This window comes from Garra rufa, chromosome 15 (assembly GCF_049309525.1).
Source record: "Garra rufa chromosome 15, GarRuf1.0, whole genome shotgun sequence".
Lineage (NCBI taxonomy): Eukaryota > Metazoa > Chordata > Actinopteri > Cypriniformes > Cyprinidae > Garra > Garra rufa.
Genome location: NC_133375.1, coordinates 26,328,964 through 26,344,357, shown reverse-complemented (window position 1 = coordinate 26,344,357; position 15,394 = coordinate 26,328,964). Strand labels below are relative to the sequence as shown.

Genomic DNA, 15,394 nt, shown 5'->3' with positions numbered 1-15,394 from the left:
ATGCAAAGCAAACACCAGTTACGTTTTTTACACAATATGGATTAAAACATGCCGAACTTCATCACAACAGTCAAAAATTAATGCAAAGCCGTGGTCGTTAAACACAGAAGTCTCATGCATTTAAGTAAGCTGAAACACAAAATTATTACAAAAAATTAGCAGATTCGCCTAACTTACTTCAATAGTACTATCCAAAGAGCCAACACTGTTTCTACGGCCTCGCTTTCCTGTACCCAACCAAGCACAGCAAGTTCAGGCTCAAAGGTCATGGAGAAAACATTTTCTAATATCTCATACTGGGTGTTTGGCCCAGGATGATCGATTTACAATGAACAAATGTCTACTGACAAAAACTCAGCGGCACATCACTGAACTCGACATTGGCTGTGTTCAGAGATGATTTAAAACGGCAGTGTTTGTCACATGACCACTTTACATTTATATTTTGTAGTTTTAGATAATTTTGTGTAAAATATGTTAACACTCAGCAGCCTGATCAAACACTAAGTGAGAAAAAAACATTTGGCAGATATTACTTAGAAGGTCATAGTCATGATCATGTATTGTGGGATACAGTATTTCATGCATTCTGCTGCTTTATATACTGCACATCTTAACAAATGTATCTGTATCTGTAAAGTATCTGTACATTATGTGCACACAGAAATGTTGCATACTGTGACAGTGTACATACTAATCACTGCAAAAAACATGATTATGCAATTCCAGACACTTGTTTAAAAAGTCTTACGCAAGGACATAATACGCCATTAGAGGGCAGTGTCTGTCAAATTGTACTTCTTTATAGAAGTTGAGCACTTCAAAATTGTGCCAAAAGGCCTATGATGATCAAACTATGGTGGATTTATAAATATTTCCCCCAATGGAGACAAGCCAAAAACAAAATTAAATTAGGGCTGCCAAGAGTTTATAAAAATACACTAATTTCTTTGTAATGAATCCAATTGATTAACGTCCATATTTGTAAAATAAAAAAACAAACAAGAAAAGCAATGAACAGAAAAAATTCCCTTAAGAAATCAAATTGATTTACAATGTAAGTCTGTCGGTGACCCACAGGCCACAGAAAACCACAAAGCATCCATAATTAAAATCCACTAAATGTTATTGCATTGTTGTGCATATTCATTGCATTAAAAGAATACATTAAACTGACAGTTGTAGTTTAAATTTTGTTTGTGTGAATGTGTGTTGTACCTGTCTCAGAGAGGTCTCTCAGTGAGGAGCTAAGTGCTGTTCGTTTAAGCCCCTCCCCTGCTGTGTATGTGTCATCCAGACTGGGCCTACCCAGAGTGCCGTTCACAGCTTCAGTCTTCATTCCGCCAACCCCGCCCCCCTCTCCGCTCAGGAGCCCTGGACGCATCACGCCTTTCTGCTTCTCTAGTTCAGCTATGAAGAACAAAAAACAGGAGTTAATGCTGGCAAAAACTCTTACCATAGTAAACAAAAACCCTCAGATACACAGCAAATTTCAGAACCTCATGGTTTTGATCTGCCATGCATGAAACAAGAGGTAACATTAAAGGCTTTCTTACACTCTACACGGTATTTCTCCATATCTTGAACTTCAGCGACACTCTCACGCAGGTCACTGGTGAAGCGCGTTCGGTCCTGCTGGCTCGGCGCATTGAACACAATCAGGACCTTACGCTCACTGCCGAGCATCGCTGATGTCAGTCTGATACCGTGAGGATAGTCTGAGAGAGAGAGGGACAGAGACAGAGGGTAAATGCAGTCAATTAGAGAGAGACCCAGATACAGAGGGATGTGCTTCGCCTCATGTAATTAGTTATAGATCTCTCATTCTGACAAAATCCACCAAAACACACAAGTATTGTACTTCAGCATGCCAAAGGAGTAGGAAAGATGTATTCAATTCTAAATATAATTGTGTAGAAAGCTTGTTTATTTTCTTTTAACGATTTGCATAGATTTTCTTAATGGAAAACAAGTGCAAAACAAATACTGATTGAGATAAATAGAAAACAGACATTCCACAGACGTTCCCAATTAACGGAACAGCCACAATAGAGGGTGAGGATTTAGATAGACATCTTATTTTTTTTTTTAAACAGACATTTTTTCTCCTTCATATACTGCTAAGAAACCAAAACACCACCTACATGAAAGCAAGGAAAGGGTAATGAGAGAGCACAGAGATGAGATGGAATGATGAGAGGATGAGAGCAGAGTGTGTAAACGAGCTGGAATGGAGTGATAGTATAAATAAAGAAGGAGGGACAGATGGTCAGACAGATGGAGGGATGAATATACTTACAGGAGTTCTGGAACATATGAACCTGCATCTCCACCAGGGGAAAAGACTGTCTGAAACTGTACGTCACAGACGTCTTCTTCTTCTGAAAGATCTTTGTTACCTGAAGGCGGGAATGTTATGATCATTATACATATACCTACTCTTAACAAAAAAATGCTTAGACACATGACTGAATGTCCGTCAATCCATTATTTCCATATTTCCATTTGTGCTACTTAAAAGTTTTGATGACTTTATTATTAATGACTTGCTTTCTAAATTATGAATAATAAAAAAAACTGTATTAATAGGTGTCTAAGTTTAGAAACCTACTCATTCTTCATATCTTCAATAATAGATACATTTATTATTAATAGTAGTAGCTGTGGTAGTAATAATAATAATAATAATAATAATATGTATAAATATCTACAATGGCATTTTAGTGCCATGTTAAAAAAATAGAAATATCTAAAATTACGAGATTAAAGAATAAATAATATTTTCAGAATATAGTCTAAATATTTAGAGAATGAAGTCGAAATTATGATAATAAAGTCAAAATTACGAGAATAAAGTCTAAATGTTTCGAGAATTAAATAGTAGAAATTAAAGTTATAATATTTTGAGAGTACAGCCTATATTGCACATGCAAATGGCCTGGATTAGGAGCACTGGGAGAAGTTGCCAGGCCACCGGAATTGATTTGAATTTGAATATATGTGGGATTATTAGCAGAAATCATACCATGTGTCATACTCGCAGGGACAGTATGCTTAAAAATAATATTTCATGTCTTCGATTACATTCATTATTTGTAGTGCGCCAGCCCCCTAATAATAGCAATAAGCTTTGTGCTTTTGGTATTTTTAATAGAAAACTCTCAAAAAAGTCTCAGCTTTCAAGATCAGTTTTATAGCGAAATACAAAGTGTCTTACAATAATGTGTTTTTTAAGCTCTTTAATGTGGCGTGGCATGACAGATCGCTGTATTCCTGTGAATCAATTTATTAAATTAAACTGTTTTCTTTGTTAAAATTCCACCACCTACTCTGCAAAAATGTCCAACCTTTCATTCCTCACATGTATTTAATTAAAAACAACAACAAAAACGTTCTAAAGGTTGAAGTGGACTTCAACTCATTAACATACTTATTATACTGTTATCTTTTCTGAGGTATATAATGTTAAGTGACTATTCACAAGCTGTTTTATTTATGGTATAATACATCAGAAGACATGAAAAAAAAAACAGTATAGCCTAATTTAATGAAGCGAATGTCTCATTATTGTAATCGGAAAGATGATTGATTGAGCAAATACAGCGATCTTGTCACGCCACATTAAAGAGAGTGAAAAACACATTATTATAAGACATATTGTTTGTATTTCGCTATAAGACTGACAGAATTTGAAAGCTGAGACTTTAAAATTTCTCCCGGTGCTCTCAATATCCAGGCCATTTGCATGTGCAATAGCCTAAAATATTATAACTGTAATTTTGTAATTGCTACAAATTAATTTTCGTAACTTTGACTTTCTGCTATATATATATATATATATATATATATATTTATTTATAAATAAAAATCTTGATATACAGTTAAAGTCTGAAACTGTACTATACAGTATATATGTTATATATAATGTAAACATATAATATGTTTTTAGAGATTTTTTTTAATGAACAACAAAAGGCCTATAAATTTCTTACACTGTAAGAAATGCTGAATGCTGAACTGCTAAATGCTGGGTTTAAAACAACCCAAATTGGGTTAAATATGGATAAACCCAGTGACTGGGTTGGTTAACCCAACCTTTGGGGTAGTTTTCCAACTCAACTATTGTTTAAAAATGACTATATGACTGGCTTAAAAGGAACCCAAAATAGTTCGGAAATTAAAAATCTGACACCTAATTACTAGAGGCATAATAATCAAAAAGTGGACATTTATCAATAAGCAATTAAAAAAATGTTTATTATTTAATTTGTATTTAATCAACTTATTAATACATGTTCATTTATTGAACATATTAATAAATGTTGCTATTCAACCTATTTTGAGGTTATTTAAAACAAGAAATATAGTCATTTTTAAACAATAGTTGAGTTAAAATAAACTACCCAGAAGGTTGGGTTAAACATTTAAATGAACTGCTGGGTCAAAACAACCCAATCGTTGGGTCTGTCCATATCTAACCCAGCATTTAGATTGTATACATTTGCCAGTGCAAATATTGTACTATTATAGAATTATTGTAAGTGCACATGACTCTAAACCCAAGTGAGTATTTTTCCTCTACTCTGTCTTCTGACAGTAATTAGGCCAATATGCGCTTAGTGAAGACTCACCACTAGCAGGTCATTAAAGAGAAAGACCTCACGCTGGTGAACTCCACTTCGCTGGGGTCGATTGGGGTCAGGGACTTCATACAGCTGACAACAGCACACTAGTCTGCGATGTGGCAGAGAAAGCACCTGCACACACACACACACGCACACACACACACATGTTGGGTTTACATGTTTTATGGGGACATTCCATAGGCGTAATGGTTTTTATACTGTACAAACCGTACTTTCTATGGCCCTACACCTACCCTACACCTAAACCTAGCCCTCACAGGAGATTGTGCACACTTTTACTTCATCAAAAAAACTCATTGTGCATGATTTATAAGCCTGTTTCCTCATGGGGACCTGAGAAATGTCCCCACAAGGTCAAAATCTACTGGTATTCCTATCCTTGTGGGGACATTTGGTCCCCACAACGTGATGAATACCAGGTACACACACACACACACACACACACACACACACACACAGCATATCAAAATACAACCTGGTTTGTCTCACACTAAACCACACAAATAAACAAACTGAAGATCTAATTTCCTTTTAACTACAAGTATGACATGCATGAGTGAAACACATGGTTTGACTCACAGGCTTCTTGCCCACGATGACTCTTTCTACAGCCTGCACTTGAGACACGTGGTCATCGTTTGTCCTGAGTTCCCATTTCTGAATGCGCTGGTAGATGCCCACTAACATATCCCTAGGGATATCCTGTCCATTATCCACACCTGCCAATGAGAACGAACAAGAAACAGAAGGTGAAAACTGCTGTATTGTCTTTAATTGGAAACCAATAATCAATCTGATTTAGCTGAAGGCATTCTGGACTGGATTACCTCTAAGGTTCTTGATAAAATCCTCCAGCTTCATCTTCCTCTCAGCTTTGACGTTAGGACTATACATGTCTGTGTTGAGGAGGATGATGGCAAATGCCAGGATGAAGATAGTGTCTGGGTTCTGAAACTGGCGGATGAGCGCAGGGTTGCACACGCAGTATCTTTGACTGTGAGAAAGAAAGATGTTGATAATCATGTGGAGCTATGAAATGCAGATAAAAGAGCACAGAGTGAGATGAGAGCAAAGCCTACCTGAAAGCCTCTACCAGTCTTTCCACCTTTTGGGCTTCCCCCTGAACCTTAATCTGAGCCTGAAACTTCCTCAGGGCGTCATCCAGATCCATGCCTGAGAAATCCATCTCATCCAACACACAGCTGAGAAAGAAACACAGAAAGAAAGATCGCTAAATTCATCTGCCAACATGTTTTTGTTGATTTGTTAGCCAGTGTCTGGGTTCTGTTTTTTTTTTGCCTCCAGGCTGGTGTGAACAGCATATGGATGCTTTGATACAGTCTGGGGTTGGAAGACAGGAAAAACATCATTACTAACTCCAACACATCCTTGTTGAACTGCTTCTGTCGGTTTCCCAGAAACTCCCCGATCATCTGTCTGCTTAGGCCTTTCCTCTCCAGGATGAAACGTGCAATGCCAACAGGTGTGTCTGATACAAAACCCCTCTCTATCAAATACTGGATACCCTTCTCTGGTTTCCTGGAAGACGGAGAGAGAAAGAGGGAGAGTGAGGATAAAAGAGAATGTGATTCATTTCAGTTAAACCATAATCAACTGAAATAAAAACAAAAAAGACATACAGTAGCAACAACTCCCTGGTTTATCCAATCTGACTTAAAGGAGTAGTTCACTTTCAGAACAAAAATTTTCAGATAATGTACTTACCCCTTGTCATCCAAGATGTTCATGTCTTTCTTTCTTCAGTTGTAAAAAAATTATGTTTTTTGAGGAAAACATTTCAGGATTTCTCCCCATGTGCAGCTTTAAATGGCTCTAAATGATCGCAGCCGAGGAAAGAAGGGTCTTATTTAGCAAAAAAATAAAAATAAAAATTACATACTTTTTAACCTCAAATGCTCGTCTTGTCTAGCTCTGTGTAGAGATTAAAAAGTATATAAATTGTAAATGTTTTTAGAAAATAATCGTTTCACTAGATAAGACCCTTCCTTGGCTGGGATCATTTAGAGCCCTTTAAAGCTACATTTAAACTGCATTTTGGAAGTCCAAACTTGGAGGCACCATAGAAGTCCATTATATGGAGAGAAATCCTGAAATGTTTTCCTCAAAAAATGTAATTTCTTTACGACTGAAGAAAGAAAGACATGAACATCTTGGATGACAAGGGGGTGAGTACATTATCTGTACATTTTTGTTCTGAAAGTGAACTACTCTTTTAAGTTCACATCTGTCTTTGGTTTGATTGCATTGTCTTTTATTGATCTCTGCCATTTGATCTTAAAATCCATTTAACTGCTTACAGTTCCATTTCCTCATCAGAATTAGATTTCAAAGCACCCTGCTCAAAGTTCCCAAGGTACTGAAAGATTTATAAAACATCAATCTTGCATCATAAAATGTTACAGTTACTTTTCATTATCAATTCTCCATGATTTATAATAGGAGTAATGTGTTAAAATATAACCGTACTACTATAAATCGTCTGTGATCTTTAGCACAGGCATGAAGTCAGAAAAGACGTTCAGAGAAATCACCCTGGGCTTGTCATCTCTTCAATAAAATGTAGGACGTAAAAGAGAAATACGACAGGTGTGATAAACCATATGGAGGAGATATCTGTAGATAGATTAGTCAATAAATAAATACATACACTTTTCACATCAAAACATCAAAATTTTAGATAAATGCTTATATGAATTTATGAGAGACATATTCAGGGTTGGTCATTCCTACAACACAAAGTAGCGATTAATAGAATTTTAGATTTGTTTTTGATTTTAGATTTTGTCTATTACCCTTCACATGTCCAAATCGGTCATATCGTGTAATGTGACAGTCAAAATATATTTTCTCCTGCCGGACGTGTGTTAAAAGCACATTTAGCTGCAAAGACCGAGATGCAAAACATACAAATACAGGCTACTTTGAGTGTGCTCTTACATGTTCTAATAAACATAAAAAATATTTCAAAACGTCCATCTTGCTGAGTCTTACAGTTAAATGCAGTCAACTATGTCTATAGGGGTCGACAGATATGTGTTTTTCAGAGCTGATGCAGATACCGATTATTACAGATCAAGTAGACCGATAACCGATATTTTGAACCGATATATATGTCTGGTGTAAAAATGAAAATTAATGTCAAAATTAAGAATAACAAGGTATCTAACCAAAACCTTTTTTAAATGCTTTTAAATTATTTTATCGGCAAATTACTGATAACTATAAAAATGCTGAAATCGGCTTGGCCGATAATCAGCCAAGCCCTAATGTCTTATGTGAACATAAACAGCTGGAAAAGTTATTCAGTGTTTGTCAGTATTAGATCTGTGCATTTGGTCTTAAAGCGACAGCAGCATAATAAGCCTGCTGTCTCTGTCATGTAATGTTAGTCAAAAAAACAAAATAAACTGCTCTGAAAGAACAGATTAAGGGGTTGGGGCCCCCTGAATAAGTTTTGCTTTGGGCCCCAGAAGTCCGGGACTGGTACTGGACATATTGGTTCCCAAATTTCGTTTTTTGATGAAAACATTTCAGAATTTCTTTCCATATAGTGGACTTCTATGGTGCCCCGGAGTTTGAACCTCCAAAATGCAGTTCAAATACAGCATTTTTATGCTCTAAACCAGGGGTCTTCAACTAAAACGGCTCGAGGTCCAGTAATAAACCCTGCTCACCAGCCGAGGTCCGGACAATTATATATAAAAAACTATTTCTGTTTTTTTGCGAGACCAGAGTTTCTGCAGTATATTTTAGCTTAAATTCTAGACATTTAAATACCTTTTTAAAGACCTGAACAAAAAATAAATAAATAAATAATTAATTAAAATGACTGTAAAAAGCATGATTTACAATTCAGATGCAGGTTTCACAAAACAAAAAAGATTTCTTAAATTATAAACTTCACATTCCAGCCTTCAAGAGTCAAAAGTATCAATTCGTATATTATTTTAAACAATTATTGTCAATCAAGTATTATATTAATTAACATATACATATTTTACTGCCTTAATTGATAAAATTTATATAACACATGATCTTGTCGATCCATCAGTTCACATTTACAACTCTACGTGTTTGCTGCCTAAAACTAGGACTGATTTTCACATTGGTCTTTTTGACAACAGAAGATTGGTACGAGCTGATTAAAAATGGCAGATCATTCTATTCCAGCAGGAGGCGCTATCAGAATGGTACACAAAGCAGCGCCGCAGTTGACTTTGAAACGTGCAGCGCTCATATTTATTCAATGGATAGCCTTATGAAGTTTCATCGTAATTCTTGCCTTTTAGTCCCCACATTTAAGACAACCTGAAATCATAATTAAGACTTTCTTAACCCCTAATAATACTGCAGTCATCAATGAAAATTAATTATTTTAAACACAGACTTTCAAAAACAACCCTTAGCCTACACAAAATACGTTCTTTTTATTTTTTCCCCACTGTGTTCGGCGCACAAGAGAAATATTAGGCAAGTAAATTAATATCAGCATATTAAGTATATTCGTCTATCATTGTCTCTGAGAGAATGTGCAAGTCGCTGTTTTTACTTTCACTTTAACTTTAACATATTGCGTAGCTGAATAACAGTGAAAGCTACACCTGTCTGTACGCAATGCGCCGATCTCTGTTCTCATGATGTAAGATTGCACCCAAACGCTGACCCTGGTGTGCTTGATATAAATTTATTTATTAGAAATTAGCGTTTGGAATTTTTTTTATTTAAATATGTCAAAAGCTTTCACGGTCCGTATGGACGCATCTTGCGGTCAGTTATTTCTAAAAAACAAAAATGTTGACAATTGACATACTTTTTAACCTCAAATGCTTGTCTTGTTTAGCTCTGCGTCAGCTCTGTGTATTCCGGCTTATGACAGTTAGGGCAGGTCGAAAAACTCACATCTCATTTTCTTCATACATCCTACATTGCTACATCGCTGTTTTACCTTTTTTTGTAAAGGGCGTTTGATCATCTTTGCCCGTTCACTTTGTAAACATTGGGTTGGTACTTCTGCAGCGATGTAGGATGATTCTGAAGTTGGAGGAGAAAATGAGATGGGAGTTTTCGACATTCCCTAACTGTCTTGAACCGGAATACACAGAGTTCACACAGAGCTAGACAAGATGAGCATTTGAGGTTAAAAAGTATATAAATTGTCAATTTTGTTTCACTAGATAAGAACCTTTATCATTGGCTGGAATCATTTAGAGCCCTATGAAGCTGCATTTAAACTGCATTTTGGAAGTTCAAACTCACAGACACTATGGAGTCCACTATATGGAGAGAAATCTTAAAATGTTTTCCTCAAAAAACATAATTCCTTTACGACTGAAGAAATAAAGACATGAACATCTTTGATGACAAGGGGGTGAATAAATTATCTGTTAAATTTTGCTCTGGAAGTGAACTTCTCCTTTAAGAATGTTTATTTGTGGAAAACTGAACATTCTTGATAATATTTTATTTTAAATATTTTTTTTTGATAAAAAATATTGCTTTAAATTAAAATTTAGTTTAAATTAGACTTCAGGAAACTGCTGTCACCATTTAAAATTTCAAATGAAACAGCACAATGTCAATCCTATTGTGGTGAAAATATCTTACTTGTTGAAAAGGTTCAGTCCAATGCGGTACTGCCGTCTTTGCACCACGTCGTTGTTGAAGGCGGGCGAGTCCCAGCTATGCCTGCTCTCCCTCTGATAGGTCTGTTTTCCTAGAGGAGGCAACGGTTCCCTTAGACTGTCCCTAGACGAAGAGCCTGAGCTGCAGTTGATGGTCTCATTGGAGTTGGTGGTGGAGTTCAGGGAGTCGTTGTCCCCATCCGAGTGCTCCAGGCCAGTAGCGGGCAGTGGCGCAGAGGACGAGGAAGAAAGTGGCGTGAGCGGAGGCTGAGTGGGTGAGGGAGACGTAGGGTCCGGGTAGGGGTGATGGATGTGTGGCAAAGGGTGGTGGTGCAGCGGATGGTGAAGGTGTGGGTGATGGTGGTGCATCATTGTGTGGTGTGGTACATGTGTTGGAAGAGGGGATGGAATGGGGCGACCCGGTGGTCGCGTCTGACCCTGTGCTGCACATGGATTGGGTGTGCGAGGGACGGGGTTGTGTTTGAGAGTCCCTTGAGGCGAACCACCCGCCGTTGGCTCCTGTTCGTAAAGCAGCTGCCTGCTGAGGGAGCCTCGATCTGAACGGTCACTCATGTCAACAGAGCTGTCACTGGGCGGCTCTATGGTAAGAACGGGTAGGTGTGAGCCCCGCAACCGAAAATCTCGGCATTCGGTGCATGGCGTGCTACGCCGGCTGTTATTGCTCCCGCCGCCCTCTGTATCCCTACTGTCTTCGCGTCCTCCGACCCCACTGCTGACGCCCCAGTATTCTGTGTCCGTGCTGGAGGGAACTCGCTCGATGGATAGTGGAGAACACGGCATGCCATCGTCCATATAAAGCGTGACGTCGCTGTACGAGGTAGCTGTGCTGTCCTCGTGCATGACCCCCAGACGTTCTTGCTCCCCCATGACCCCCCTACGCAAGGTAGGTTTGTTGCTCCACACAAAATCCTCGCTCTCCTCTCCACCTCCCCCACCATCGTCCTGAGAGTCCCCTCGGCTGGACTGACACGTCAGAGTGTCGTCCATAGAGTCAGCCAGAGATGTTACCTGAGAGATGAAGGAAGCACACAAGACGTTCACAATCCTGTTTAAAAGTTTGGGGTCTGGAAGATTTTTAAAGGGGACATCGGATGCAAAATTCACTTTTACATGGTGTTTGCATACAAATGTGTCTTAGCAATGTGTGGATACCTCTTTTTTAATCTCCAAAAAACCTAAATAGTCACAATTATCAAGCTGTTTTGATTTTCTGAGCAGGCCCTGCCCATGACCGCTGACAGACTGTCTCATTTTCTTTGCGCTCGAGCCAATGTAGCGACAATAATGTCTCGTAAGCAATGTAGGTGTTTTGTAGTTGAATGTACAAGTGAAAGTAAAAAGTTTTAATTTTCTCCCGACATCAGAGCCACTGAGGACACCGTGGATTAGTTTTGTTTTTATAGGTAACGTGTCACCAAATACACGAAAATTCAATTATCATTTAAAGAGTCATGCACCGAAACGGGTCGTTGTGAACGGAGCAGTTTTTGAGTATTGTTTTACATGACCATTAAAAATGTTTAACCAAAGTATGTTGCAGACATTACATGAAGACCCTGAAGGATCATACAAACTTGAGAAAAATGGGCATCCAATGTCCCCTTTAATGTTTTTATGAGTCTCCTAAACTCCAAGTCCAAGTCTGCATTTATATGATAAAAACACAGTAATATAGTGAAATATTTTTACAGTTTAAAATACTCTTTTCTATTTTGATTCCTTTAAAAATGTAATTTATTCCTGTGATGGCAGAGCTGAATTTTCAGCAGTACAGTCTTTTAGAAACTTAACTTGACAGAAATATTACCTAAATGTAATGATAGTGCTACTACTACTAAAAATAATATTATTAAGACAATATTTAAGGAATATTTACCAGAATTTATGTAAATGTTAAATGTAACCATTAAAATAGAGTCTAGAAAAATTAAAACCTTAAAAATAGAAACAAAGACAATTTAAATGGATAAATAAAAATAAAATAGTTGCTCACCATAGTCCTGTGTAGTGCCTCTGGCATGTGATTTTATATTATATATATATATATATATATATATATATATATATATATATATATATAAAAACTATAACCTCCATTTGGATAATCTATTATTGAATTACTTTTCCTGTTGTTCTATGTTTTTATTGTAGCATTGGTCAAAAGATATTTTAGTTGGGTACCGTATCAAAGTCAAAATTTTGGTATTGAGACAAATCTATTGCCTACACTTGCTTTTAGTATTTAAAATGACTGACAATAGTTTTCAGTGTTTGATTTTAATTAACAGACAAAAATTGACAGCATATCAGTATCAGAAGTTTAAATATCAGTGATGTTCTATCTGATCTTATTAGCAGCCATTTTACAATAATAAAATTCATTCAAATTAGTGCATAAAATATGAAAAAAGCCCAGATTTTTTTCCTGAGTCTGCTAATGACCACTGTGCCTGTTTAAAAAGGCTTTCAAGTCTCCAGGGACAATGTGTCTGCAGTAAGATGCTTTGGAAAAAAATGTCTGCTAACTGACAAGTCACCAAACGTTCCTTTAGTGTAATGCTGTGGCTTGTCATTTAGAAATGATATGAGGGAAATGATGCCTGAGTTACATTCGTCCAGATTTGTCAACTTTAAGACCACAACATTTGTGTCAAAATAAACATAAACAATTTTATACCAATTCTAAAGCAGTCTAAATCTATTCTATCCCAACTGTATATATCTGACTTGTATTGAAATGAACTTATATCTAAATCTTTAAAGGGACAGTTCACCCAAAAATAAACATTTCTGTCATTAATTACTCAACCTCAAATCATTCCAAACCCATAAGACCTTTATCTTTGGAACACAAATTAAGATGGTTTTAATAAAAAAAAAAAAAAAAACGAGAGCTTTCTGACCCTGCATAAACAGCAATGCAACTACCACGTTCAAGGCCCAGAAAGGTACTAAGGACATTGTTAAAATAATCCATGTGACATCAGTGGTTGAACCGTAATTTTATGAAGCTACCAGAATACTTTGTGCACAAATGAAAACAAATATCACAATTTTATTCAACAATTTCTTCTCTTCAGTTTCAGTCTTTTACGTCACGTTTACGAAAGTACCACGATGCAGATCAGTGAAGGTCTTATGGGTTTGGAACGACATGAGGGTGAATAATTATTGACAGTATTAAAATTTTTGGGTGAGCTAGCCCTTTAACATAACTTTTAATCTAAGGGTTAATTTTCTTAGTATTTCACACATCTGTCACCTGTTTGTTGAAGGCATCATCTGCATGCGAGTACTCCTCTCTGTCTGAAGGACAGTGTGCGGGTGAATCAGTGTCCTGCTGTGTGTTTGTTGTTCCTGTCTGGCTAGCTGAGCTCAGAGTCGAAGTGTGATGGCTGGTATATCGACCTTGCTGCTGCTGGGGAGTCTGGGGCTGAACCTAAAGAATTGCGAATATTAAAAATGGGAATTTATGGAAATTGTAATGAAAACAACACACAAAACAGAATTAACATCTCACAATCAAGCTGAGTTTTCTACTTTGTGCAGGTTTTAACCATTATACTGTTATATTGCCTGTGGCTGTCGCTCGTCAAACGAGTACTGCGAACGCATGTTCGACAGGATGATCCGGCGAGTCATTCGGCTTTCAGAGGCAGAACTGCGCAGCCGTTGAAAGTTCTTATTCATGCGATACTGCCGGAACGCCGTCTGTATCGTGCGAGCCGCTCGTCTGCTCAGGAAGTAACCTCCATACTTCCTCTCCAGCATCTCCACCTGATACAAAGTAAAATGGACAGAGAATGAGAGCATGAAAAGAGAACAGAAAGAGAGAAAGAGAGAGAAAGAAGTGGTGCACTGTTCTTCAAAAGTAATTTATAATCTGTCCACATGCTTTACTCATCAAACCTGAAACACAAAGAATCTAGGAAATGACTTAAATGCAGTCTTTCTCAATTATTATTAAAAGAAAAAAGATATTAGCAGTAATTCTATAGATGTTGGAGTGTTAGATTATTTTCATAAGTCTCTGTCACTCCTCAATGAGTGGATATTAATATGAAAGCATAACAGCACTCTGTCTCATAACTGCAATCCCATCGTTCATTATGTGAGATGATGGAGTTTTGGCTTCACATCAGCATGACCGGAGGCCATTATGTACATTCGAGGAGTGACTGTAGTTTAAAGTCTGTAAAATGGCCTCCATGCACTTTAAAACACAAACACTTTGTGATAAGTAGATGTTCCTATTAGGGATGCACCAATCTGAATCGGCCGATCATGCTTGCGTGTTTTGTCAGTAAAGCCGGTTCTGTAATCAGCGGTAAATGCCATCAGGTGCGTGATTTCACGTTGAGCCGTATATACTACACACAGCCGTTGTTCACTGACGAGCTGCGCACATTCACACTGATAATGAACATTGATTTGCGCAGCTCGTCGGTAAACAACGGCTGTGTGTAGTATATACGGCTCAACGTGAAATCACGCACCTGATGGCATTTACCGCTGATTACAGAACCGGCTTTACTGACAAAACGCGCAAGTGATCGGCCGATACGGATCGGTGCATCCCTAGTTCCTATGGGCTGTTTGTGCCGCTGAGAATTAGAATAAACATTAATTAAGCCCAAAACACATCAGAAAAGTAAACGGTGTTTGACAAACTGAAGATTTCCCTTCATTAATGATATTAAAACATAGTATTACTGCTTTTTGGAGATGACACCATGATTTTCTTTACAGCATTTTTGTAATGGTCATAATCAGCATCCGTCTGTCTCGAAAGAAAATAATTTTCACACTATCTACAGTTGTGGTCAAAATTTTACATACACTTTGCAGTATCCGCAAAATATGAATTATTTGACCATAAAAAGAGGGAACATTTAAAATACTATACTATACTTCAGTACTGATCTGAATAAGATATTTCACATAAAATGAATTTATATATAGTCCACAAAAGAAGATAATAGTTGAATTTATAAAAAATACCTCGTTTAAATGTTTACATAAACTTGATACTTAATGCAGTGTTCTTACCTGGATGATCTAGAACTTTTTTTGGTTCATGATTCA

At 37.2% G+C, this 15,394-nt stretch overlaps 1 protein-coding gene across 4 annotated transcripts in view; it reads right to left on the bottom strand.

The window, feature by feature from the left end:
• iqsec2a (IQ motif and Sec7 domain ArfGEF 2a) overlaps positions 1-15,394 on the bottom strand; it is a 104,662-nt gene that overhangs the window by 5,717 nt on the left and 83,551 nt on the right. For 3 of the 4 annotated variants that reach the window (XM_073819264.1, XM_073819265.1, XM_073819266.1), the window contains exons 3-14: positions 13,886-14,086; positions 13,572-13,748; positions 10,272-11,317; positions 6,024-6,185; positions 5,726-5,848; positions 5,474-5,640; positions 5,226-5,365; positions 4,632-4,757; positions 2,300-2,399; positions 1,557-1,718; positions 1,219-1,410; positions 178-227 (exon numbers count right to left, since the gene is read on the bottom strand). In XM_073819264.1, the coding sequence (XP_073675365.1) occupies positions 178-227; positions 1,219-1,410; positions 1,557-1,718; positions 2,300-2,399; positions 4,632-4,757; positions 5,226-5,365; positions 5,474-5,640; positions 5,726-5,848; positions 6,024-6,185; positions 10,272-11,317; positions 13,572-13,748; positions 13,886-14,086 (2,646 nt within the window). The remainder of the gene's footprint in view (positions 1-177; positions 228-1,218; positions 1,411-1,556; positions 1,719-2,299; positions 2,400-4,631; positions 4,758-5,225; positions 5,366-5,473; positions 5,641-5,725; positions 5,849-6,023; positions 6,186-10,271; positions 11,318-13,571; positions 13,749-13,885; positions 14,087-15,394) is intronic. The other variant, XM_073819267.1, reaches the window with a different exon arrangement.